The 10,108-nt window shown below is 36.3% G+C and overlaps 1 protein-coding gene across 1 annotated transcript; it reads right to left on the minus strand.

Moving 5' to 3' along the window:
* Window positions 1–6,972: 6,972 nt before the first annotated feature.
* LOC26531850 (MICOS complex subunit Mic10) lies at window positions 6,973–8,821 on the minus strand. The gene is made up of 2 exons (XM_015172465.3): window positions 8,645–8,821; window positions 6,973–7,184 (listed from the first exon to the last, which is right to left on the minus strand). The coding sequence occupies exons 1-2, from the start codon at window positions 8,727–8,729 to the stop codon at window positions 7,042–7,044; spliced, it is 228 nt and encodes a 75-aa protein (XP_015027951.1). The 5' UTR covers window positions 8,730–8,821; the 3' UTR covers window positions 6,973–7,041.
* Between the last annotated feature and the right edge of the window lie 1,287 nt (window positions 8,822–10,108).

Consider the following 10,108-nt stretch of genomic DNA (forward strand, 5'->3'; position numbering starts at 1 on the left):
GTGCAAGCTGGAGGAGCAAAGTTTCAAGCCGTGTCACCTTCTGAAAAGTTAAGTAGGAAATAAAGAGCCTAACAAACAACAAAGGCCCTGGAGTAAATCGGTTGGACAACCAGACAATTAAGCTACTGCTAAACAAGGCGGTACTATTCCTCGCGGTACTAATCGCTTAATCCCGAAGTTCTAGTTTGGGTTTCACCTCAAACACGGTACCCCTGAGCAGCTCCATCGGGTCACAAACTTTATTTTGGACGGCTTTCAGCATACCTCTACATCCAACAATTCTTCCAACGGGTGTGGCACGCAGGACTCATCTCCAAGATAAAGGGCAAATACATAAAACATCATTGCGAACTTCCTGAATGGGAGGACACTTTCGAGTGGTACGGGCTGACATAGCGCCTCATAACAAACACATAAAAGCGGGCGTTCCACAATGTAGCGTTTTGGGTACTACACTTTACAGCCTCTCCACGACGGTATGCCCACGGCAAGCGAAATGGCCTCTTTCAGTCGGCAGGATCTCCTGGTGGCTAGGTTTGCTCTTCGAAAACTGGGCTTGTAGGTGGAAGATCTCACACCCTGCGCAGGACTCCTGCCCTGGACTTTTTTTTTCCATGGCGAGCTCTTAGAGCAGGTGCTTGACCATAAATACCTAGGGATCAGACTCGACAAACGAGCTACGTTCAAAAAACATGTCACCGACCAACAACTTGAAAAGCAAAACATGCGTCTGAGCTGGCTGCTAAACCCAAATAACAAACTCTCGCTTCGGAATAAAGTCCTAATCTATAAGGTAATACTTTCCCCTGTGAGTCGATATGGACTGCGAAGTGTACGGAATTGCCGCGAAGGCGCACCTTAACAAACTTCGCATCATCCAGCCCAGGACCTTACGAAAAGATTCTAGAGCCGAATGGTATATTGTCACATGAGACATCGCAAAGGACCTTAAGGTTCCTATGGTAGGAGCTACCTAGTTAAGCTCCTCAACCACCCTAACGTCCTGGCAAGGAACCTGCTAAAAAGGCAAAGAAGAAGGAGACTTAAAAATAGCCAATAGACCTGGCTAAATGCCGCCTTTAATGGGTATTGAACAAATTTTCGGCTTTTCTCCTAATTTTGAAATCAAACATAAATGTTAAACATACAAAATCTTATTTTCCCTTATTTAACATTATTTAGTTAATGGCACTCTTGTCAAATAATATAAAGTACACATTAGATAGATTGTGCTGCGAGGCTTCAAGCCGAACGATCAGCAGTTCAGCAGATCAGCAGTTCAGCAGATCAGCTGTTTCTCCATCAAGGCCCAACGTGCTTGGTACGATTACATTGTACGATAATATGATTGTATCACTAATCATACGACAGCTACTAAGTTTATAAGTAGCAAAGTTGCGTACGAAGGGAGTTAGAAAGCCGTATGATTTGTGCGACAAAACAGCATGCATATAAATTTATCCGTATTTCATGGTCGCAAAAAATGGTAATATTGATTGCTGGCTTGGATTTGCTGAATGACGTTTGACCATTTTATTACCTGTCGACAGCAGAACGTTTGGTGCGTACCAGTACTTGCATATGTAGATCAATTGGGCGATCGGTTAAATGATTTTATGGCCAGCGGAAATGCATGAAAACGTAAAATATTTTAAAGCGAATAACCCTAAATAAGCGAATAACCCTAACCTGTCGAATGACAATCAAGCACACAGCAACATAATCTCATCAACGTGAAAAGCCTTTTAATATTTCATATGAGTGGGTAAAAGCCCATCTATTTGTTGTAAAGTTAGGTATAATATAAAATAAATACAGCTATTTGAATTTATATATATGTAAGTGCTTATCTTTCTTACCCTCCGAAACCTTAAAAAAAGATGTCTATTCGCTCAATTTACTCACTTCTGCTTTAGAGCTTTCAATCATTTCCATTTCATACATATATTAGCATTTAGGAAAAGTATAAGTTTTATGATCCTATGTTCCCGCTTTGTCGTGCCCCAAAATTTTTTATTTTCGGTACAACTTTCCGATAATTAATTTAAAACTTTTGTTTTATCAACATCGGAAAAATAGATATCGTATATTTCCTATAAAATCTATCAGTCGGTGACAAGGATTTTGTATGGCGGCAACTATAGGTCTAAATTAGTATATTTTCCTCTTTATAACAAACAAAGTCGTTCTGCGTCATTTCCTATTTTTAATTATAGCATGGTATGAAAGGTTATATAGGTGCAGATGCACTATGCAAACAATAAAAATATTTGCTTTAGGGATTAATCAGCGATTAGAGTTTAAGCTGTCTCACCTTTACTAAAATGTTGTTTTACGTGCACGTGTGTTTCCTAGGTTTTCTTTGTTCTTAATCTGAACGGTGCATCAAATTATTAAACAAATATTTTTCACACATTAACATCCCTTAAAATACAATTTATTTTCAACGTCTGGTAGTGTCGTTAAGTAAAATGATTGGACATACAACAATGGCGCATAAAAATCAAAATCGCTAGCAACGTGCTTGAAACACATATTAACTTACCCTCTTCTTTACGCACGTGGCTCAGGACACGTGTTCACAATTCAGGTTGAATCCACGATTAAATTAATCGCTGATTAGTAATGGACAACTTTACTAAGAAATCAGTTTATAAGTTTGAAATACATAGAAATATTTCAACATACTATATATCTTCACACGCATGTACATACGTGTACATATGTATATGTAGAATGTATATGTATGTTATATATTTTATGGCATTCAAAATTCACTTAAAGTCGAATAACACCATCTTACACTTTTCATCATTGACTAAGAAAGAGAAATGGAAGGCGCTTGGATCAAAAGCTCTGTTGGTACAATTATTAATAATTATTTTCTTGAAACATTATATACCATTTCTATAAAAAAGGGTATCAGTGCTGCGACCCGCCTAATAGTTGTTGTATGCATGTCTCATCTCACACATATTGGTGCAAATCTGCATAAATGTACATATGTGTATGTGTATGTGTCTGCCAAGCCAAGGGAAGTCTATGAATTTAAGAAGATTGCAATATAATCTTGCGCATGTGACCAAGGCTTTTTATGTGCGAATAATGCATTTTCTTTTGCGCTTATGATCTGCCCACTCACACACACTTGTGTGTGTATTTATGTTTTTAGAGCTCGAAGTTCAGAAATGCTACAAAATTAAAATCTTGTCAAACTTGCAAGACACAGACAGGCAGGCAACCAACAGGCACACAAACGCATAAATTCTTTTATTTATATACAAAATATGCAATTATTCGCGAATTGCGATACCAACATATTTTAAATGCACACATGCCAACGCTTGGGTACCTTTACCGATGATAACGAGCTTAAATGCAAAAATTTCAACGTGGCATACATTATTTCATATTACTCGTCCTTTCAAAAGGGAAGAAAGCCACCGACATTTGAGAAAAATGGAATTTGTGGGCAATTTTGCTTGTGCGGACACATACACGCACGGTCATTAAAACGGCAAACACACAAATTGAAAGAGCACTGAGAGAAAACCAAAGCATTTTCCTGCAGTGTGAGGGAATAAACAAGAGCAGCGATACCGATCTATCATACAAGTCATGTGTATTTCTTAATCTCTTGCTGTCTGATCGTGCGAGCGTGTCTCGCACCCGAACAAAAACGAAGGCGACTTTGGGCAAGCCGCATATAAAACGCGAGGCTCCAGCGTCTTCCACTGGTTGTCCAGTCTATATATTTTTGGGTTAGTGGTTTTGAGCAACTACAGAAAATTTCAAAAATTTCTGTGTATGTATGTACGTACACATTTATTTGCATATTTATTGAATTCTATAACAGCATTGTTATTGCGTTTGTATTATGTTCGGTGTTTTGGGTATGTGTTGCTATCTTATAGCCTAATATCACTACGCTCAAAAAATGTTACATTTTCGAACTTCGGGCTTACATTGGCAAGTGTCCGTTGTCTGTAACATGTGTATGGAAAAAGTACCGCGTCTTCAAATAAATAGATGATTTGATCTACCTAAGCGCCAGCAAGTTTTCCTTCCAAATGTCAAATAATATGAAAATAGTCGGGAGTGCTCGACTAGAAAATACCCTGAACCCAAGTACAAGACCACAAAAATAGTTTTAAATATAAATGTACGTAATAAGTATATATTTATTTATATTCCTTAAAAAAATACTCAAGTTTAAATTAAATATATTTTAATTATAAGGACCTATACATATATATATAGAAACTTAACGCTGTAGCTTATATAGCTTCAAAATGATGGACTGTACAGTAATTAGTCAGGGTGTCATTAGCTTTACCTTTTTTTTTTACTTCTTTCCTTATAAATTCGCAAGGCGCAGCAAGCTTCAAGCTTCACGCCATCAAACATATGCATTTTAGCTCCTTAAGAAATCGGGTATAGACTTGATGACATTGATTGACTCATCGCAACAAATTAAGGCATTGCTTTCAGTAATTTTAAACTCAAAGAAATTTAATAAAATGAAAAAGTAATTTGCAATTTCAATTCTGCAACTGGTTTTTGAAGTGCTCTGGTCTGAGTTACAATAAACTGAGCTACCAAACCAGCAGTTTAATTATTATAAGCAATTTTAAAAACTTTCAATTTGGTGATCCAGTTTTTGACGGTTATTATTCCAACAAATGTTCTGGTATAAAATATTTATTTATTTTATTACAACAAATTAAGTTTTCTATAAAATAAAAGAAAACGATTTCTGATGGCTCACGTAAAGGTTCTTTCTTTATTGGTGTGTCGTCCAAATCGCGAGCCCTACGTTGGGCGCCGATTAACCAATTAATAGCAACAAATTGGAAAAAATATAAATGAGAGTATAGATGTTATCGATTTATTTGAATCCCAAACTAGAACTAAAGAACAACTGTGAACTTATGGTGCTGCCGCGGTCAATTCTACCGGGTGCGCCAGTGTTGCAAGCCGTGGTTTTTCTTCAATGTGACCATCTTCTAGATCTTCTAGAACAAATCGCTGACTTCACTTTCCTGCTCTCTTCCGTATCACTAGCAGATTTTGGGGTTGTTGTAAACCGTAATTTGAAGCTCTTCCAAGAATTTTCGAGACGCATCGAATTTAGAAACTCGGCGCCATTTTGTATTTTGTCACGCTGCTGTTGTATTGTGATTTTCAATTTATTTTGGGTTTCAATTGTCTGCTCTTTGCTGCTTTTAAGTCCAAGTTCATCTGCAGCAACTTTTCGTCAGCTCTGTTTTTGAGCCCTTTGCTGGCAAGTTTAACAATGCCAACAAACTCTTCAACGCTGCTATTGACACATCATTTTTATTTTTTTTCCTCATTTTTAGAGTTAATCCCACTTCTGATATTGTAGTATGTGATACTAATTTACTTAACTTCTTTTCGGGTTGTCTCTTTTTACTAACGTCCCGTTACTTTTAAAGATGTAAACGGACTTTTGAGCATTCAGCACCACAGGTTGTCTAGGATGTTTAGAGTCTGATCATTAGCATTATACTTGGCAAGGCGGGTAAATAGAAAGAGGAGCTTTAACATCTTAATTGTTCATCAACTACTGGTTCACTTTCAGAGCTTACTTTGATTTGTGTATTCCTATCCCTTTTCTCTGTCTACACTTTATTAAGTGACGACTAGGTCCGAAGGAGCAAAAAAACCAACCCTTCTAGCATGGCCGGACCCCTGTTTAGACAGAGTGTGCTCCGTAAGATTTACTTGTGTTCGTTACAAAACTTATAAAGTAAACATTCATTTTTGTCACACAGCATTAACATGGTTGATTCAGCGAGCGCTATCACCGTTCGACAATGTTGCTGGCAGGAATCTTTAATTTTGGTTCGTGAAATACCCATGCCGAAATACCCAGGCCTTCCAGAGCCTGCCTCTACTCTACAAGCATTCATGCCGGGGAAAGCTATCAATGACTTAAAACAAATCGGATCTACAATTGCTACCCATTTCCAGTCGGTTTTATAATCTGTATATATAAAACTTTTTGTCCTAACTCACTGACTGGGTAATTGTTGTGCAGTTAAGACGTTGACATTTTTCGAAAAATACATTCCTTCTTTGTTGAAGATTGTCCAAGATTTCGTGGGTGATGTTTCGCGCTCAAATTTATTTCTAAAGATCTATACGAAAATTCATTTAAGGCACAATTTATAGAAAATCCAGCTTTCTTGGTGAAAAATGCATTTCATAGGTTTTTTGGCCTAAATTTAGGTTTTCTCCTATTTGCACCAGACTTATTTTCAAATCTCCACATAGGCACTAAATGAATAAGTGTTTCCGAGATTTGTTGAAATTTCACCCGCAACAGTGGTAAATTGGCAAAAAATAGTTGTATGAAAGTTGTTTTGCTTAGCGTTCGATCGGTTTAACTTTAAAGATCTTTGAGAGAATTAATTGGAAAGATCTTTACGAAAATCGATTTGGTTCGTTTTTCGCAAAATTCTCATATTTTGGATGAATAATGCAGGTCAAAGGTTGAATAAACGAAAGTTTTTTTTCTGCTTTAAGCTTCACACTCAATCGTAGACTCAACCTTTTGGTTTTCGTTTTTATTCGTTGGGCTGCAATCTCATTTTCAGAGGAGGCAAAAATACGTTTAAAATTGATAACTACAAAAAAAAAAAAATAAATAAATAAATAAAATACTAAGATTGGGTCAAGGTTGCGAAATACCATCTAGTACTAATATAAATTATAATATATAATAAATAAATAATCACATATGTAAATATTTTAAATTTATTTAATTTAATAATTTAACAAATTCCTTGAGCACTAGGATCCAACTAAATATTATTAAGAAAAAACAATATAAGCGTCTATTCAAAATCCATTTCATTTAGGATTCATGTCAAGGCACTTGAATAAATAGTGTCGAAAATGTTCGTATTAAAATATACTCCTGCCATCTAATGATAACATTGATCCTGGTTTGATAATATTTCTAGTTTTATTTTCATATATGATGTTTGTATGATAACATATATACCAAGTGAGCGTTTATATTGACTTCAAAGAGCTTAAATTGTTTTCACAAGTACTATAGGCAACGCCAACGCCGAAACCAGTACCCAACCAAGCAGGCCACACACGTCTTTTAAAAAATATTAATGACATCACTGATCCAATAATAAGGCCGCCACCTGTGAATAAAAAATATGTACGTTAGTATTTTGTGAAGGTTGACACTAACTGGCACGGCCTTGCCGGTCTAGATTTTTTTGCTTCAGATTTTTAAAAAAATTTGTTTCTTATATCCCGCTACTTGATTTTTTTTATTTTTTACCAATACTATTTTAAAGTGCTCTTTTCAATTTATATTATAATATATATACAGGTAATTGATTCTAAAGTATATAAAAATCCCGAATACGCTGAAGTCGCAAATATACTTGTACATTTTTTGACTTTGTTTCTAAGTTGTGGGTTTTTTCCGAAATCGGAAAATCAATATTCATTAATTTTTAATGTAGAGCTACAAGTCAGAAGCTGATCTGAGAGAATTCAAAACAGCTTAAAGACGACCCGCATTCTCCACGACAATTAATGATATTTTCGAACATCTCAAATGAATTTCAGTAAGGATGAATTTGACCCCAAAACCTCACCCACTAAATCTTTGACTCCCATTTACATCATGCATGGATGAAACGCCCCACAAAGATCTTTAAACATGAGTTAGCGGTCGATGGAGAAGAAAACAATTCCTAAACTATTGTTCACGATTTTTACCCCGTCTTAGGGTGCAACTCCATGTTCCTAGTTAGTCCCCAATCAGTCAGTTAGTATGAGTGCATTTTTATTTTTTCTCTCATTTCAATAATATAACTTCTACTTTTTTTAAGGAAACCAGGTTTTAAATCGATATACATTATCAACGCCATCGCCCAACGACCGAGACTCTATAGTTCTTTAGATTATTTTGAAGGGAGCACATCGCTCCAAATAAAATCCAAATAGCCGGTAGTATTATTAAGTAGTAAAAATAAAGTGACCTCAGAACAATAATTTAATTTGGTGTCACAACTTAATGCGGAGTTTGGTCAAGATATCTTTTTGAACAAAAACGTTTTTTTACAACTAAATTTTCGATCGAATCTATGGCAGCTATATGATATAGTGGTCCGATATCGATATTGATATTTGTATATAGTTATATATATATATAGTTTGGGCAAAATATATTGGTAAACAAAAAAGTTTTTTATACAAGAACCTTAATTCGATCGATGGCAACTATATGATATAGTGGCCCGATTCAGCCGGTTCCGGCATATGTACTGCGTGCAACATAAATATAGAGACTAGTTTGCATAGAAACGTGTAGACGGACAGACACACAAGGCTATATCGACCCGGCTCTTGATACTGATCGAGAATATATACGTTATGGAGTCGGAGACGGTTTCTTCTATGCATTACACATTTCGAGACAAAATTATTTTACCCTCTGCAGGGGTATAAAAAGACTGCATACAAATTTATTTTGTGAATTTTGATGTAACATAAATAAGAAATTTGTTGTTTTGAATAATTTAATAAGCAAGTTCGATTTTAAAACTACACAGTATGCATGCATATGTACACATTATATAACACTCACTTCCTTTAATAATTGTGTCAGATGCACATCGATCTAATTTCTTTCCCAATTGTTCTTCGGAAAAAGGCATCTCTTTGACTGGCATTTCTATTAATTTTTAGAATACCTTAAATAATATTGCTTTTTTATTCTATTTTTATTATCGGCACTCGTTCTTAAAAAGAGTTCACAATAAGTTCGAATCAAAGCAATCGTAAAATGAACTATCAATTATTAGAACTTGGTTCCGGAACCGGAATCACAATATATGCATTTATGTACTTGCGTCAATTTAGCATCGGTGCAAAATGCATTAGTTAGTTTTTCCGTATTATTTCATTATCTTAAATTTCTGTTTGCTGCACCTATAGTCTATATTAAATTATTTAAAATTTTTATTATGATTCTTTTTTATTTTTTAAGCTACATAGCTCTTTTAGTTTGGTGTTCTGGAGACCTAGCACCACCTGCTTTTGGCATTGGACTCTGAAATGAAAAGTAATTGTTTTGTTTTAGATGTTTTCGTATGTTTTTTAAGTAATACATACCAATTTGCACGGGATAAAAGTGTTCGTTTTTAAAACCGAAGCTTGCCGTATCGCTTAAAATGCCAATTGCTTACCATTTTCACCGTTTCCTTTTATTACTCTGCGGTGAATACACGGACGTGCGCAAATGAGTGATGCCAAATGCCTGCACCATTTGGAAATAATTGGCCACCCATAATCCGAGTGGATTACTTCAGGCACGCACAATTTGAAAAACACTTTGTGTGCTAGATAGTTTACAAACTCTGCTGCGGGGGCTTTTCTCATGGCCTTCAGGAATGTGAACTTTGAAAGTGGTCTGCGACGACGAATATCCACGTATGCCCTTGATTTGATCGTGGATATTTCGTCAAGAACTCGATGTATAGTTTTTAAAATGGGGCAGTCGGTGCGTACTTCTTCCCAAATACCGTGGAGGCTGTCATAGGCCTTTCTTCCTGCTCGTTTTTCAGCTGGAACAGCATGACTTCTACTCCGAAGTGAGATGAAAAGATAAAAATGCGTCTTTTAAAATCGGGGTGAGCCAAGCTGAGAACTGTGGTATGGGCTTCAAGCTTCCACGGTATGCATGGTCAGTCAGCATAAATTTGCCCGTTCTTTCTTCAAGGCATCATCAGCGGTACCGAGATCTCGGCGAAGTTTCTTGTGAAGCGGCAATACCAACTTGTTGTACCTACGAAGCTTCGTAGTTCCCTGGCAGTCCTTGGATTGGGAATGTTCCGGATCGCCTTCTCTCATCAATGATTTCGAGTTCGCATTTCGTATTGCCCCGCCGCCTTGAATCCTATATTTCCTTAGTTGCGTAATTGCGTAGAACTTTGATTTAGCCATGCCAATTTTAGGTATTTCCGAAATGATTAACAAGTCTTCCAAGCAATGAAGTCATAGTTCCCAAGGTCGCTGTGATCGCTTTGTCCATGAGCCAGCATAACAGTTG

This window comes from Drosophila virilis, chromosome 2, assembly GCF_030788295.1.
Source record: "Drosophila virilis strain 15010-1051.87 chromosome 2, Dvir_AGI_RSII-ME, whole genome shotgun sequence".
Classification (NCBI taxonomy): domain Eukaryota; kingdom Metazoa; phylum Arthropoda; class Insecta; order Diptera; family Drosophilidae; genus Drosophila; species Drosophila virilis.